Source organism: Geotrypetes seraphini, chromosome 8 (assembly GCF_902459505.1).
Source record: "Geotrypetes seraphini chromosome 8, aGeoSer1.1, whole genome shotgun sequence".
NCBI lineage: Eukaryota > Metazoa > Chordata > Amphibia > Gymnophiona > Dermophiidae > Geotrypetes > Geotrypetes seraphini.
In genome coordinates, this window is record NC_047091.1 from 157,795,014 (window position 1) to 157,812,852 (window position 17,839).

A 17,839-nucleotide genomic window follows, 5' to 3' on the forward strand; every position below is an offset into this window, starting at 1 on the left:
TCCAAAATGTGGTAGTACAAAACCCCCCCAACAAAAAAAGCCAACTACTTAGCTGAAAACAACCAATAAGCACTGCAGAGCTGGTGTGGTGCCATGGTGACAGAAGAAAAGCTCTTTATTATTTTTTGAGTTGAGCCCTTTTCTCCTGAAGCAGTGTTATTCTGTGAAACAAGGCTCTTGTAGAGGAAGGGTACTTTGTTTCTTATTATTGGCCTGGAGTACAACCTGCAAAAGTTGTGGAGCAAATTGGAATTTGGGGAGTGAGGGCGGCACTGAAGTGACCGTTAGCCCTGCTCAAATTGCAGTTCAGCAGAGTGTGGAGGGTGTCTAGTACCAATGACAAGACCTTTTGAAAAAATCATTGAGGATTATAGGAAGTATAGTGGATCTGTGGGTCTTGAATTGCCAAAACTGCCAGCTCTGCAGTGCTTATTGGCAGCTTTCTCCAAGTGATGCCCCAACTGTTTTCAGCTAACAGCCTGTTTTACAAAACCACGCTAGCAGCTGCTATGTGGCAACAGCCCCGAAGCCCTTTAAATCTCTATGGGCTTCGGGGCTGTTACTGTGCGGCTTTGTAAAACAGACCCTAGGTACTTAGCTTTTTTTTGGTGGGGGTTTTTTTTTTTTGTACTACCACCTTTTGGACACTGTTTTGTGTGGTTTATATGCTTTGCAATCAGGTAGAGCACAGGATTTTCTCAGATTTCTGAGGTTTTTTTACTGTGTCTCTCCCTCCCCACCAGGCGTAAGAGGAGCCTATGATTGATGGACTTTAGCCTCTGTGGCTGAGAAATGCCTGGCTAGGATTGATGTATCCTGCCTGTGTCTCTGAGGCTCAGTTTGAGTAAAATATTTTCTAAGGTCAACACAGTGTTTGTTCTAGTTTTGTCAAGCCAGCAGAGTTTTTATTATTTATTTATGATCAGTCAACCATATCCTTTCTGTCTGTGTAATCAGGGTTTCCCATGAGTGAGTGCCCTTGGTTTTATCCCATGTTATAAGTAACGAGATGCAGAACATGTAAATGCATATAAAGCAACTACTACTACTTATCATTTCTATAGCACTGAAAGGTGTATGCAGCGCTATACATTAAATATTCAATAGATGGTCCCTGCTCAGAAGAGCTTACAATCTAATTTGGACAGACAGGCAAGTCATCTCAGAGTTGGGGAGTTATCTGGTAGGTATCTAACAGTGAGTGGGAGTTAAGAGTTAAAAAGCAGCTTCAAAGAAGTGGGCTTTTAGCTTGGATTTGAATACTGCTAGATGCGGTGCATGACGTTTTGACTCAGGCAGAAGGGATGGAGTCTGAATTTGGTAGTGGAGGTAAAGGGTACAGATAATTTACCCGATGAACGGAGTTCATGGGAAGCATAGAGGATCAACCAAATTTATCAACAGGCTCCTGGTTCCCCATCGTTCCCTCTGATCTTCTAACCAACATCTGCTTTCTGTCCCCTTTAAGGTACATTAGTACTATGAGAACTAATATTTTTTCAGTTACAACCCCCTCGCTTTGGAACTCAGCTCCAAGCCACTTAGGGCCTGTTTTACAAAGCCACATGTAACTGCCCCGAAGCCCATAGAGATTTAAAGAGCTCCGGGGCTGTTGCCTTATGTCAGCCACTAGCGCGGCTTTGTAAAACAGGCCCTTAAGAGAGATCCTTAGACAAATCTAAATCCAATTTAAAAACATATCTTTTTAAAGATGTGTTTGATTTATAATCGTCCTCTTAAGGATGTTTTAAGCCTTTGTTAGCCCAGCCAATTTAGCTGAGCCCCCCTCCCCCATTCCCCCCTCCTTTTGTTCTTCCCATTTTTCATTCTTTTCTATCAAAATATTGTAGTTCCTACCCGTCTCCTCTCGTTTCAGTATGTCTTGTCTTTTTGTTAGTCCTTTGACTGTCATTTTTTTAAATGTTGATTTGCCATTTCCCTCTTTTTTTTTTTTTTTTAAATTATATTATTATATTGTAAAACCAGAGTGAATGCATTTGTAAGGCAATAAGAGGAGATTGAACTGTACAGTGATACCTTGGTTTACAAGCATAATTCGTTCCAGAAGCATGCTCGTAAACCAAAATACTCGTATATCAAAGCGAGTTTCCCTATAGGAACTAAGGGAAACTCGCTTGATTTGTTCCCACCCACCCCCATCCTCCAAGGCCAGTGGCGTTGCTCTACCCCCCCCAAGAACCGGAATTGCTCCCCCCGCTCATGAAGGCCCCCCCCCCGTGATCCGCCATCCCCCCACTCGATTCCCCTCCCCTCGTTTGGCCCCCCCGTTCGTAGCCCCCCCCCCCCGCGATCCGGCACCATCCGCTCGCGTCGCACCCCTCCCCGCCGCGATCTGGCATCAAAAAGGCACCCACCCACCCACCCGATCACATTTCTTACCCCCCATTTGGCACCGGCACCAACGCACAGGACATGCCGGTGCCGGTGCCTGAAGATCTGCCTCCTTCTGTGCTGGGCCTTGAGCATACTCAAGGCCTTCGTGTTCCCATTCTCCCCGGATCACGAGGGGGGGTACTCGTAAATCGAGGCACGCTCGGTTTCCGAGGTGCCGATTTTGCAAATTTTTTGCTCGTCTTGCAAAACACTCGCAAACCGAGGTACCACTGTATTTGGAAACAGATGGGAAGCCAATTATTACTTGAGGAGGGGGTAATGTGAACATGGCGGCTCTCATGGAATATGAGTTGTGCTGCAGCATTTTGAATGCTCTGAATCCCCTCCCCCATATCTCTCTTCACTTATCTCCCCCATGCTCCTCCCCGTAATCTACATTAGTCGGGCAAGTCCCTCTTATCTGTACCCTTCTCTTCCACTGCCAACTCCAGACTCCGCCCCTTCTTTCTTGCGGCACCGTATGCCTAGAACAGACTACCTGAATCAATACGTTGTGCTCCCTCCATGGCAGCATTCAAATCCAAGCTAAAAGCCCATTTTTAAAAATCTGTTTTCAACTCCTAACTCCCACTCACTGCTGTCAGATACCCATACCCACTGTATCATTTCCTCTACCATAATCTCCTCAACCCCAAAATCTCCTGTCTAAATTAGATTGTAAGCTCTTCTGAGCAGGGACCGTCTATTGTATGTTAAAATGTACAGTGCTGCGTATGCCTTTCAGCGCTTTAGAAATAATAAATAGTAGTATAGTAGTGGATGAGAGACAGATAAGCGGGAGACCTGAGAGAAGTACGTTGCAGTAGTCTAAGCGAGAAGTGATGAGAGCTCTTAAAAAGTGCATGCCTTTGCATACGTTTTCAATGGATTTGATGTGTTAATTATTTTGCATTAATTTGCATAGTCTGCTCTGCCCTCCCAACCAGAACCCCCATCCCCCCCCCGGTCGACACAAAATCACTAGCAAATAGGACAAAATGGGAATTTACTAGGAAAAAAGCTTTTTATTCCATTGCCCCTCAACTGTGGAATCATCTGCCTCGTGACTTAAGGCTGGAAACCAATATTACTGCATTTAAAACCATGCCTAATACTTTCAAGAGGCATTTGGAGCAGAAATGGCTAGATGGTTAGAGTCCTCTAACATGACATGGATACAGGAGCGTTTGATAGCTTCATTGTTTGAGTCTGTATGTAAAAGAGTATGTTCTTGATGCTTGTTTTATATAGGTCTGACCTATTTTAATACTTGGAGTTCTTTTCTATTTTGTGATATGATTGTAAACCGTTTGGGCCTGTGGAAAGAATGAGCAGTATAACAAGTTTTAATAAAACATTAAACATAGCGTTAAACGGCTAGAAAGTTGAGTTAACCTACCTTCTTGCCTTCAGAATTTTGTAAACTGTCATCTAACTTTTTATTCACAAAAATAATGTGATCTTCATCCACAAACGAGACATACATCAAAACCTGCAGAAAATTCAACAGCAGCACTCAGAAGAGAGATAAACCTTTTGGGCACTGAGGAATATTAAGGGCCAGATTCATTAAACGGTGCTTAAAAATCAGTGCCCAGGACTCGGCCCAGCTGAAACCTGGTGCAAGTCTTGGTGAGCAGGTTGGGCACAGATCCTTCAAATTCTATAACACTGTGTGTGTATCTTTTGCAAATGCCCCTGACCCTCTCTTGCCCCTCCCATGGCCACACCACCTTTTGGGTTGTACGCTAAGGGATTTTGCACCCAGGCTTTAGAATAGCGTGCAGTCAGATGCATATGCAACTACTAATTGGTGCCAATTAATGTCAATAATTATTAGCATCTGATTATTGATGTCAATTGACCTATTAATCAATTTGGTTGTGTGCTGATCTCAGGATCGTGCGCAGAATTCACTGTTCCCTCTAAGCCATGGGTGTCAAAGTCGGTCCTTGAGGGACACAAACCAGTTGAGTTTTCAGGATTTCTCCAATGAATATGCATGAGATCTATTAGCATACAATGAAAGCAGTGCATGCAAATAGATCTCATGCATATTCATTGGAGAAATCCTGAAAACTCAACTGGATTGCAGCCCTCGAGGACCGACTTTGACACCCCTGCTCTAAGCTGAGCAGGAGACTTCTATCTACAACCTTTCCAGTGGAGGGGGCTGTTTCACCATCACATTTTTAAAAGTGAGGTAGGCTCTGCAGGACTCTAGGGAACTTGCCCATCAATACTGAAAACACAGTATTGAAGCATTACCCCTACTGATAGCAATGCAGTTGGAGGACACCTGCTCAGATAAGAGCAGGGATCTCAAAGTCCCTCCTTGAGGGCCGCAATCCAGTCGGGTTTTCAGGATTTTCCCAATGAATATGCATGAGATCTATTTGCATGCACTGCTTTCAATGCATATTCATTGGGGAAATCCTGAAAATCTGACTGGAATACGGCTCTCGAGGAACGGAGTTCCCTACCCCTGCTCTATAGTATGGTAGCTTTATTTAGGTACATATATATAGCAGGGATCTCAAAGTCCCTCCTTGAGGGCCGCAATCCAGTCGGGTTTTCAGGATTTCCCTAATGAATACGCATTGAAAGCAGTGCATGTCCACAGATCTCATGCATAGTCATTGGGGAAATCCTGAAAACCCGACTGGATTTTGAGACCCCTGGACTAGAGGGAACAGTGGCCCAGAAAACTGGGCATCTTTTATAGAATCTGGGATAAATAACATAACACTTTTATTTGTACACCACATTACCTTCCAGTTCTATGCAGCTCACAACTCAAAGAAGCTGAGACAGATTTAGGAAAATTTATAAAAATTATCGAATATAAATACAAATCATCTCCTATGAAAATTTATCAAATAAATATGTTTTCAGGAATTTTCTAAAATGTTGGCTATCAACTAACTGAACTCTTTGGGCTCCTTTTACCAAGGTGCGCTAGCGTTATTGCCGCGCCCGGTAACCACGCGCTATGCGCCAAGAACTAACACCAGCTCAATGCTGGCATTAGCGTCTAGTGCATGCGGCAATGCAGTGCGTGCTAAGCGTGGTTAAAACCGCTAGCACAGCTTAGTAAAAGGAGGCCTTTATCTCTATTTGGATTTGCCTGAAATGAAAATAGCCTATCATAATATTTTTTTATATCGACAATCCTTGACTGAAGGAAAAGCAAAAAATGACAGAAATCACTGAAAGCGTTTTGAAAAGGCCAGAGCAAAATGATCCACTAAATGGTCTGCTGTAAGACTAAACAGCACCTTATAGCACAACAATCCAAATTTAAAAATAACCCTGGCTTCACCTGGAAGCCTAAGGAAGGATGCGAATTGACTTCAGCCAAGAAATTTCCCTCATATTATTCCTAGAGAAGGGTTATTTTATCAGGGTTGGTATTAAAAGAGAGTTTTGTGGATACAGTTTTAGTAAGGCAAAAAATTTGACATCAATGAGTTATCTAGGCAATGGGTGCCTCTTTTGGAGGTGGTCTATATAGGTTTATATAGGTTAAAACCATTGTTAACACCATATGAGTTTAGAACGGTGGTACAAGGATTAATTCTACCCAAATTGGATTATTGCAATTCTCTTTATTTGGGCTTGACAAAATCAAAGCTCAAGGCCTTACAGGTTCTAATGAACTCAACAGCTAGATTGATTAGTTGCGTTCCAAGAATGGTGTACATCACTCCTATTCTGAAACAATTCCACTGGTTACCTATGGAACAAAAAGTACACTATAAGGTATTATTGTTTTAATCGGTCCCTTTCTGGTTTGAATCTCTGTGGGAAGTTTATAGACAAAGCAGAGCTTTGAGATCAGAAGGTGGCATGAAACTAATAGCAAGAATGGAAGAGGGAGTGATCCTTTTTTCATTCTTTAAATGATTTTTTTGGCTCTAATAGTCTCTTTCACTTCACCCTTTAACCATGCCGGTTCTAGTTTCCTCTTCTTTCTACCTTTGTCGATACATGGAATACATCTGGTCTGGGCTTCCACAATGGTATTTTCAAATAATATCCACACTTGGTTTACAGTCCTAACTAGTAACTGTGAATTGGGTTATATTCTTCCCAATGTGCATCACTTTTAATTTCTTCACATTCAATTTTATCTGCCACTTGGATGTCCAGTCTTCCAATATCCTAAGGTCTTCCTGCAATTTTTTTACAATGTGCATGCGTTTTAACAACTTTGAACAGTTTAGTGTAATCTGCAAATTTAATCACCTCACTCATTGTTCCAATTTCCAGATCATTTATAAATAAGTTAAATAGCAACGGTTCCTGTACAGATCCCTGTGGCACTCCACTGTTTACTCTCCTCCACTGAGAAAAATGACCATTTAACCCTACCCTCTGATTTATATCCGATAACCAATTCCTAATCTACAACTGAACTTTGCCACCTATCCCATGACTCTTTAATTTTGTACTGGCAACCAACGTAATTGCTTCAATATCGGAGTTGCACGATCAACTCTATGGGCTTTATCATCTTTAGTGCCTGTAGGGCTCCTTTTACAAAGCTACAGCAGCAAATCCTGGCATGGCAAATATGATGAAGCCCATAGGAACTGAATGGGCTGCGTCACATCTGCTGCACAGGAATCACTACCATGGCTTTGTAAAAAGTGCCCTTAGTTTTTAGAATATAATAATTGAAAATGCCATTAAAAGCCAATTAAAAACCAATTACAAAATGATTTACCCCCCCCCCCCCTTTTTACAAAACCGTGATATTGTTTTTTAGCGCAGGCCGGTGCGCTGCTCCTGACACTCATATGAACTCTACGAGTGTCAGGAGCAGCGCAGAGGATTCAGCATGCCGGCTTGTGCTAAAAACCGCCATTTTGCAATAGTGGAGTAACTTAAGTTCCGCACGGAAATCGGCATGGTGCCTACCCTAAAAGTTAGCATGGTTAGGGATGGAGTTTGGGCGTCGATAGGCGTCTGTTAGGCACAGGTACATTAGGCCAGGAAAACCCCGGCCTAATATACCAAGATACCTGACATTATGACGCCTACTGACAACTAAGTTGAGTTGGGCGCCTCTGGGCACGATTCTATAAATGGTGCCTAACTTTGATTGGCATGCGGTAGGTGGCATTTTCAATTAACTCCAATGAGTGCCAATTAAGAGATGTCGATTATCAGCGCTGATTTAGCCTATCACTCAATTAATTTAGGCACCTATATTGGCTAGGTGCACTGATGTAGGTGCTTAGCTTTAGGCGGATTTTATAGAATTTGGGGTAAGTGTTCTCACACAGATCTGCCCCATTTTGGTACCCTGCATCCGTTAGAACATTTTCGGCGGTAGCGCTTAACATTTGGTACCGTAAGCTGCTGAAAACAACACCCTAAATCTTCAACAGAACAAGACTAAAGGGCAATGATTCTAGTGGAAAATGCACCACTGTGTTCTTACTTAGCTGAAGCAGTTGTTGAGTTCTATAAAAAACGTGCTGAAGAAAATGGAAAAAGAATCACTCGCCAATTAATTTCATTAATAACCCACTAATCGTGCACAAGAGGATACCATTGGAATCACGGTGACAGGACAAAAGCGCACAAGGACAAAGGCGCGCTGACAAATGAGCGCCAACAATTGAGCGCAAGACTTCAACGCGCCGAAGGAAAACCTTCTTTTAAAGGGCTCCGATGGGGAGTGTGGGGGGGTGGAACCCCCCACTCTACTTAATAGGGATCGCGCTGCCTCACGCTGCCATCTTGGGGGGGGGGGGTGGGGGGGTAACCCCCCCACATTATACTGAAAACAACTTTTTCCCTAAAAAATAGGGAAAAGTTTCCAGTATAATGTGGGGGTACAACCCCCAACCCCCCCAACGCCAGTGCGATCACTATTAAGTAAAGTGGGGGGGTTCCCCACCAACACCCTCCATAGGAGACCTTTAAAAGAAGGTTTTCCTGCGGCGCGATGAAGTCTTGCGCTCAATTGTCGGCACTCGTTTGTTGGAGTGCCTTTGTCTCGCATGCTTAAGACTATGAACCGGAATCACAAACCTCATCCCTTTTCAGGTTCAGACCAGTGGCTAAAGCAGCATTCTTTCACATCCATTTGGATATTGAGCGACTTTGTGAATCCCAATTTTCAGGATATCCACAATGAATAGGCATGAGAGAGATTTGCATACAGTGGAGGAGGTGCATGCAGATCTGCCTCATGCATATTCATTGTAGATATCCTGAAACCCTGACTGGCTGGGAGTGTCCCAAGAGCTGAGTTGGGAACTACAGGTCTAGAGCAGGCTTGTTCAAGTTCAGACCTTGAAGGCTGCACACAAGCCGAGCTTTCAGAGTACAGTGGTACCTCGGTTTGCGAGTGTTTGGCAAGACGAGCAAAACATTTGCAAAATCGGTGCCTCGGAAACCGAGCATGGCTCGATTTACGAGCACCCCCCCTGCAATCCGGCACCCCCCCTGCGATCCGGCAACCCCCTGCCTCGAACCGGCACCCCCCCCGCCACGATCCGACCCCCCCGACATGATTGGGCACCCTCCGCCACTTCTTACCCTCATCTGGGCACTCTTGAAGATCGGCCCTCGTCTGCTGGGCCTTGAGCTTCTGAGCATGCTCAAGGCCTGCGAGTTCACGTTCTGAACGTGAACGTGAACTCGCAGGCCTTGCGCATGCTCAGATGCTCAAGGCCCAGCAGACGAGGAGTCCGATCTTCTAGAGTGCCCAGATGAGGGTAAGAAGCGGCGGGGGGTGTCCAATTGTGTCGGGGGGGATGTCGGATCGTGTCGGGGGGGTGCCCAATCGTGTCGGGGGGGATGTCGGATCGTGTCGGGGGGGTGCCCAATCGTGTCGGGGGGGGGGGGGTCGGATCGTGTCGGGGGGGTGCCCAATCGTGGCGGGGGGGTCCGATCGTGGCGGGGGGTGCCGGTTCGAGGCAGGGGGGTGCTGGATCACAGGGGGAGGGGTGCCAGATCGCAGGGGGGGCCTTCGAGGGGAGCAATGCCGGTTCTCGGGGTGGGGGGAATGCATCAAAGCGAGTTTCCATTATTTCCTATGGGGAAACTCGCTTTGATAAATGAGCATTTTGGATTACGAGCATGCTCCTGGAACGGATTATACTCGTAATCCAAGGTACTACTGTATCTTTAAAGACTATGGAGGAGAGAGATTTGCACGTCTGTGGCCTCCACTGTATGCAAATTTCTCTCACGCATATTCATTGTGGAATTCCTGAAAAATTGACTCACTGTATATGCCCCAAGGACTGGACTGAGACACACAGGTTTAGAACAATTTTATCCAAGTTCAGTCTTCGAGGGCTGAACACAGGCCAGGTTTTCAGAGTACAGCGATACCTTGGAATCCAAACTTAATCCATTCCAGAACCCCATTCGAGTTCCAAAGCGTTCGAGTTCCAAGACAATTTTTCCCATTGAAAATAATAGAAACTGGATTAATCCGTTCCTGGGTCCCACAAACTCAAATTTTAACAGGAAATACACTGGATTTTAAGGTAAAATATTAACAAATATTCCAAATCAGCATTCAGATTCTGGAGCACAAACACATACATACAATGTGCAGGGTGTTCAGATTCCAAAGCAGAGTTCGGATTCTGGGGCACAATTGTATTCCTAATGACTATGGAGGAAAGAGATTTACAGGCCTGCTATCTCCACCAAATGTAAGTTTCTTTTATTCACTGGAGATATCTGAATACCGGGCTGGACAATTTTGGTCTAACTCTAAGGCAATGGAATTGTGAACCAGGGTTCAATTTTAACTTCTCCCACTGACAACTCCTGTGATCTTGGTCAAATCACATTATCTCAGGCACCTACTAAGATTGTAAGCTCTTTGAGGCAGAGAGGCAGGTATACTGAGATAATAATGAGTGATACCATGCAAGGATATCCTTGAAAAGAAGGTGTGTGGTCACAATGCTAATTAGCAGAAGACTTGTGTCCTTAGCCTATATTACTTACATACAATGGCCCAGAGAAAGTCTTGCTTTTCTTCAGACTGTAAAATTCTTTAGCAGGAATTTTCTTACAACAGCAATGGCGTGAAGTCAGGAAACAGTCAATGAAAAACGTGGCCTGGTTCAAAAAAAGAACAACCCGTCAGCTCACATTTTCTACAGTGTTTCACCGAAAATAAGACCTACCCTGAAAATAAGCCCTAGCATGATTTTTGGGGTAGGTCTTAATATAAGCCCTACCCCCGAAAATAAGCCCTAGTCACCTGTGGCAGCAGCGCTGCCCCCGCAACCCTTCCATCTCTTCCACCCATCCGAACCCTGACCGCGAGACCGTTATACAGTACCTTATAACAAACTGCATCATTGGCAGCACAGGCCCCATCGTGTCTTTCTCACACCCGGGTGTTCCTCTGCTGCGTTGCTCATGATGTCATCAGCAACGCGGCAGAGGAATGCCCGGGTGTGAGAAAGACGCAATGGGGCCTGTGCTGCTGACGATGTGGTTTGTTATAAGGTACCTTATTTCGGTCTTGCAGTCTGGGTTTGGATGGGTTGGGGAGATGAAAGCATCAGCAGGGAGAGGGGGGGTGTGGCGGCGGGGGAATGGGAGGGATTAAAAAATGCTCCATGGAGGGGAAGGGAGGGATATAGGCTGCAAGGGTTCTGCTGCACAGGGGGATGGGAGGGAGTGGGGAGGGATAGAAAGATACTGCACAAGGGGATGGGCGAGAGGGGAGGAAAGATGCTGCACATGTGGGGGAGAGAAAGAAAATAGGAAGAATTGGGATGGAGGAGAGGAAGGGAGAGATAAATATTGTACATGAAAAAAAATAAGACCTCCCCGAAAATAAGACCTAGTGCCTTTTTTGGGCCCAAAATTAATATAAGATAGTGTCTTATTTTCGGGGAAACACGGTATTATCAAAATTTATATGGGAAGAAGCATGATTTGGGAGATGACCTACTCACCATTCCAAAGTATGAGAGACTTGAGCCAATGTATATCACCAGTTCAAAAAAATCAAACTTTCCTGCCTTGAATGTAAACAGAAAGAAAAGCTATTTTCAGGGTCCCGGACAAACCATTTTAAATAGACATTTTGTTGGAGTGGAGGAGTGGCCTAGTGGTTAGAGCTGCTGCCTCAGCACCCTGCGGTTGTGCGTTCAGTTCCCACTGCAGCTTCTTGTGACCCTGGGCAAGTCACTTAACACTCCATTGTCTCAAGAACAAAACCTGTCTAAAATATGTAAACCACTTTGTTATCACACAGAAAACGTAGTATATCAAGTCCCTTTGCATATCAATGTAGGGGTAAACTAGCATTTTTGTGAGCATTCTTTTTATTATTTATGTATTTTAGGTATTTATATACCGCCTATCAAAGTTAAGAGGTTTACAAGCATTTTCCCTATCTGTCTCAGTGGCTCACAATCTATCTAATGCATTTGGGGCAATGGAGGATTGAGTGACTTGCTCAAGGTCACAAGGAGCAGTGTGAGATTTGAACCCTCAACCTCAGGGTGCTGAGGCCGTTTCTCTAACCACTACGCCACTCTTTCCATGCGTAATGGGAGTTAGTTTTATAACAATATGTTTATTTTGGAAAGGCAGCATACGTGTGTATGTGCTTTTTTATAAAATAAGGCCCTCATTCTATAAACGGAACCTAACTGCTAAGCGATATGGAGCAGAATGGTCAATCATCCACTAGGCACCATGTATAGAATTGCGCCGTGGTGTCTAAGTGCTCTTAGGTGCCAAAAAGCACTGAAACTTTGGCGCACTCCCATTTAGGTCAATGTTTTCTTGGCCTAAATGAGAGTGCCTAAATCACACCACAAACAAAATCTAAACTAAACTAAACCTTAAGTTTATATACTGCATCATCTCCACGGATGTTGTGGAGCTCGGCATGGTTTACAAGAACTTAAAATTAGGAAGAGAAGGAAAAAAAAGGTTTACATTAACTTATATAGAGAAGAGAAGAGTAAGGGGTATAGAATTACATTTTAGTGAAAAGCCAGGTTTTCAGTTGCTTGCGGAATAATTGGAGGGAGCCCAGGTTCCGCAGCAGAGTAGTAAGGTTGTTCCAAAGACCTGTGATTCTGAAGAGAAGGGATTTTCCCAGTTTGCCCGCATAGCGAATACCGTGTAGAGAGGGAAAGGATAGTTTATACCTTTGGGCAGTCTGGTAGAGTCAGGACTCGAGGAGTTATAAGATAGTGGGATTAAGGGAGGAAGGATGCCGTGAATGATCTTAAAAGCCAAGCAGGAGCATTTGAAATGGATTCTGGAAATCACTGGGAGCCAGTGACGTTTGGCTAGGAGTGGGGAGACATGGTCAGACTTGCGTTTCGCAAAGATCAACTTGGCTGCAGTATTCTGGATTAGCTGGAGTCTTTGAAGACTTTTTTTTGATAGGCTTAAATAGATGGCATTGCAGTAGTCTAATTTGGAGAGGATGATGGATTGGACAAGGACGGCGAAATGTTGTTGGTGAAAATAGGATCTTACTTTCCTCAGTATGTGGAGGCTGAAAAAGCATGATTTAGCCAAGGAGTTGAGGTGGTCATTGAGGGAGAGAGAAGAATCGATAATGATGCCAAGGACCTTGCTTGACAACTCAAGCTGCAGTGCAGCGCCTGAGGGTAGTGCGAAGAGGATGGGCAGGTGTTCTAATTTTGGGCCGAGCCAGAGTAATTTTGTTTTTGATTCATTCAATTTCATCTGTACTGAGAAGGACCAGGAATGGAGTCTTATTATGCAAGCTGTAATGTTCTCGTGGAGGTTGGTGAGGTTCTGGTCTGTCTCAAGGAGGACAAGGATGTCATCAGCATATGTGTAGATTGTTTCAAGGGAGGATAATTGGAGGAGTTTCAGGGAGGACATATAGATGTTAAAGAGAATAGGGGATAGGGGTGATCCCTGAGGGACACCGCAAGATGGTGTCCAAGGAACAGACATGGTGCCATTTGTGTTGACAGTGTAGGAGCGAGAGCGTAGGAAGTTTGAGAACCACTTTAGGATGGTGGATTCAATTCCTATCTCAGAAAGTTGATAAAGTAGTATGTCCTGGTGGACAACATCGAAAGCTGCAGAGAGATTGAACTGTAATAGGACAGCGAATTTGTTACGAGAATGTAGTTGTTGCACCTTAGAAATTAAGGAAACTAGGAGGGATTCGGTGCTGAAGCTGGGTCTGAAGCCATATTGGTAAGGATGGAGGATGGAGAATCTCTCTAGATATGAAGAGAACTGGGTGGCGACTATGGCCTCTAGTAGTTTAGTTAGAAGAGTGGGGCGATAGTTAGATGGTAAGGAAGGGTCGATATCGGCTTTTTTCAGAAGAGGGGACAAGGCAATGTGTCCCATTTCTGTGGAGAACAGGCCCGATAGTAAAGCAGAATTTATAAGCCTGGTAAGGGAGGAGATGGCCTGCACGGGAATGTTTTTGTAAAGGTAGGAAGGGAAAGGATCCAGGATGCAATTGCAGGATTTGAGACAGAGTTTAGAGATCTGGGATTCGGATACAAGTTCAAAGGCAGTCCAGGATCTATCAGCAGGGATAGGGTTGGAGTCGTTGGGAGGCAGAGAATTGTAAGAGACTGCTGGGAGGAAAGAACTCCGTAAGGTAGTAATCTTTTCATTGAAAAATTTAGCTAGGTCGTTTGCGGATGGGGGGAAAGGGGAAAGGTGGAATTGTTTTTTGAGGTTAGGTTGCACCAGATGTTGAACAGTGAAATCTGATTGGATGCTATATCATATTTCCCATGCAATACATGGAATTAAAATATGCACTAAGCATCTATGTTCCTATCTTTTATGCATGGACACCATTGAGCAATTTTATAAGAAGTCATTTTCCACATGTACAGTTTGCTTTTCATGTGGAAAGAGGTTAATTCTATAACTGTGTGCCTATATTTAGGTGCCTAGAGGGCACCTGTGTGGCATCTATGCTACAAAAAAAGGCAATGCCCTACTTTCCTTTACAGAATACCAACAAAACAGGTTAGATATGTGCCTATAATTTTGACATAAGCACTTACTCATACAGCTGGTCTAAGTATTGGTGCTTAAATGCTGGAGGCTTTATATTACTCGCATAAGTGCGAGTCCCACCCACACCACCCAGACCCTACCTATAGCTGTGATCAACAAACAGGGTGAATGTTTAAATTAAAAAAAATATTATTACAGTAAAAGATACACTACAAGAAAACAAAGAAGAATTCTTGCCTTGAGTTGTGTAATAAACAGGAAAGTAAAGGCAAGCAAGATGTCTGTATAACCTGGCAATTTATTTCAACAACAAGCATCGATATAAACAATCTCAGATAGAGTCTCTGTGGATATCTCAACAATCCTGAAGTGGAGGATAGATAACAAAGTAGTCCGCTGGAGTTATTCCAACTGGACGCAGCTCCAACGGACTACTTTGTTATCTATCCTCCACTTTAGGATTGTTGAGATATCCACAGAGACTCTATTTGAGATTGTTTATTAGAGAATGACACGGGGAAAAAATCTGTCCCCGTCACTGCACCGTCCTTGGCCCACCATCCTCTGCACCGCCCCATCACTGCCATTCCCTTCACCGCCCCGTCGCCGTCACCGCCATCCCTTTCACCGCCCCGTCACCGCCACTGCCATCCCATTCACCACCCCGTCACCGTCCCCGCAGCATCCATATAAGCCTCAGTACTGCGAAACACCATGAAGACAGAAGAGAATCCTGCCACCACTACTACTACTACTGCACTGAGAATCTGTTTCAGTGCCTCTGCCCTGTAGTAAAAACAGAACATAAAATAAATCAATTGACTTGTCCTCCCTTGCAATGACGTGTCCCCCATGTTCACCTATAGCTCGAATCAGGTCAATTGTGCACACTAAAAATGCAGGTGGATCTGGAACGTGAGTGCAGGCAGGCAGTGATACAAAAACAGCAGACACCCGACCGATTGCAGTGTTCCGCCATCTCCCTCCCTCCATCTCACCTTAGATGTAGAGCAGTGGTTCCCAACCCTGTCCTGGAGGAACACCAGGCCAATTGGGTTTTCAGGCTAGCCCTAATGAATATGCATGAAGCAAATTTGCATGCTTATCACTTCCATCATATGCAAATCTCTCTCATGCATATTCATTAGGGCTAGCCTGAAAACCCGATTGGCCTGGTGTTCCTCCAGGACAGGGTTGGGAATCACTGATGTAGAGTATGCCGGCTTTCTTTTTCGCCCAGCCGCATGTGTGGGTGCTCATTTGTTCAATATTCTCCTCTGATGCAACCGGAAACAGGAAGTTGTAAGAGAGGAGAAGATTGATCAACTCGAGCAGCCGGGCAAGCGTGGCTTTTTGAACACGTGCGGCTGGGCGAAAAAGAAAGCCGGCATACTCTACATCAGTGTTTTTCTTCCCCACCACTATTTTTTCTTCCCCGTTTCGGCGAGCTACCCGCGGCTAAACGCGGCTAGCCGCGGGTAACCCGCCACCGTGTTATTCTCTATTGTTTATATTAATGCTTATTGTTGAAATAAATTACCAGCCAACATGGTTTCTGCAAGGGGAGATTGTGCCTAACTAATTTATTGCACTTCTTCGAAGGAATTAACAAACGGATGGACAGAGGAGACCCCATAGACATCATATATCTAGATTTCCAAAAAGCCTTTGACAAGGTACCCCATGAACGCCTACTTTTTACACCCGTGAACCGGCAGAAATAAAAGAATTATTTTGTGGACCGGCAAACTACTAGGACTAAAATTTTAAAACCCTGTTTCCCATACAAACCCATACTTCGGAAACTGAAGAACCAAGGGGTGGAAGGAGACGTACATAGATGGATCGGAAACTGGTTGGCGGGTAGGAAACAGAGGGTAGGAGTAAAGGGCCACTACTCTGACTGGAGGAGGGCCACGAGTGGTGTCCCACAGGGCTCGGTGCTCAGGCCACTGCTATTTAATATATTCATAAATGATCTAGAAACAGGGATGAAGTGTGAGATAATAAAATTTGCGGACGACACCAAACTATTTAGTGGAGCTCGGACTAAAGAGGACTGCGAAGAATTGCAAAGGGATTTGAACAAACTAGGGGAATGGGCGACGAGATGGCAGATGAAGTTCAATGTTGAGAAATGTAAAGTATTACATGTGGGAAGCAGAATCCCGAGGTACAACTATACAATGGGAGGGATGTTATTGAATGAGAGTACCCAAGAAAGGGACTTGGGGGTAATGGTGGACATGTCAATGAAGCCGACGGCACAGTGCGCAGCGGCCGCTAAGAGAGCGAATAGAATGCTAGGTATAATCAAGAAGGGTATTACTACCAGGACGAAAGAAGTTATCCTGCCGTTGTATCGGGCGATGGTGCGTCCGCATCTGGAGTACTGCGTCCAATATTGGTCATCGTACCTTAAGAAGGATATGGCGTTACTCGAGAGGGTTCAGAGGAGAGCGCCACGTCTGATAAAAGGGATGGAAAACCTTTCATACGCTGAGAGATTGGAGAAACTGGGACTCTTTTCCCTGGAGAAGAGGAGACTCAGAGGGGATATGATAGAGACTTACAAGATCATGAAGGGCATAGAGAGAGTAAAGAGGGACAGATTCTTCAAACTTTCGAAAAATAAGAGAACAAGAGGGCATTCGGAAAAGTTGAAAGGGGACAGTTTCAAAACAAATGCTAGGAAGTTCTTCTTTACCCAACGTGTGGTGGACACCTGGAATGCGCTTCCAGAGGACGTAATAGAGCAGAGTACGGTACTGGGGTTCAAGAAAGGATTGGACAATTTCCTGCTGGAAAAGGGGATAGAAGGGTATAGATAGAGGATTACTGCACAGGTCCTGGACCTGTTGGGCAGCCGCATGAGCGAACTGCTGGGCAAGATGGACCTCAGGTCTGACTCAGCGGAGGCATTGCTTATGTTCAGACTATTTGAGATTGTTTATATTGATGCTTACCAGTAAAAAATACATTGCTATTAATCCCCCTCATGTTGAACACATTTATCTCATTGTTCTTGCCACGTTCTGAAGCAGTTCTGGAAGTCCTTTTTCATAAGTGTCTTTCGTTGCGCTGTCATGGCTGCCTCGATGTCCTGAATTGATTCAAAACGTTTACCTTTCATGGTCATTTTGACTTTAGGGAAGAGCCATAAGTTACACGGTGACAGATCCGGTAAATAAGGTGGATGAGGACATAATGCAATGTTTTTTTCCTGGGCAAGAATCCAAAGCTCTACCCGATACTGTGCTTGGGTTGCAACTGCCGAATCACCGTCAAAACCTACTCCAGCCCATCTACACCTTCCCAGCCATTGAAGCCCTCTCCAGCCTATCCTCCCCCAAACGGCCATATACAGACTGTGCAAGTTTGCCCAGTACTGGCCTTAGTTCAATATTTACTATTATTTTCTGATTCTAGATCCTCTGTGTTTATCCCACGCTTCTTTGAA

At 44.6% G+C, this 17,839-nt stretch overlaps 1 protein-coding gene across 1 annotated transcript in view; it reads right to left on the reverse strand.

The window, feature by feature from the left end:
- P2RX7 (purinergic receptor P2X 7) overlaps positions 1–17,839 on the reverse strand; it is a 68,964-nt gene that overhangs the window by 976 nt on the left and 50,149 nt on the right. Inside the window, exons 10-12 of the mRNA XM_033956195.1 lie at positions 11,346–11,411; positions 10,381–10,494; positions 3,794–3,886 (exon numbers count right to left, since the gene is read on the reverse strand). Of these exons, the coding sequence (XP_033812086.1) occupies positions 3,794–3,886; positions 10,381–10,494; positions 11,346–11,411 (273 nt within the window). The remainder of the gene's footprint in view (positions 1–3,793; positions 3,887–10,380; positions 10,495–11,345; positions 11,412–17,839) is intronic.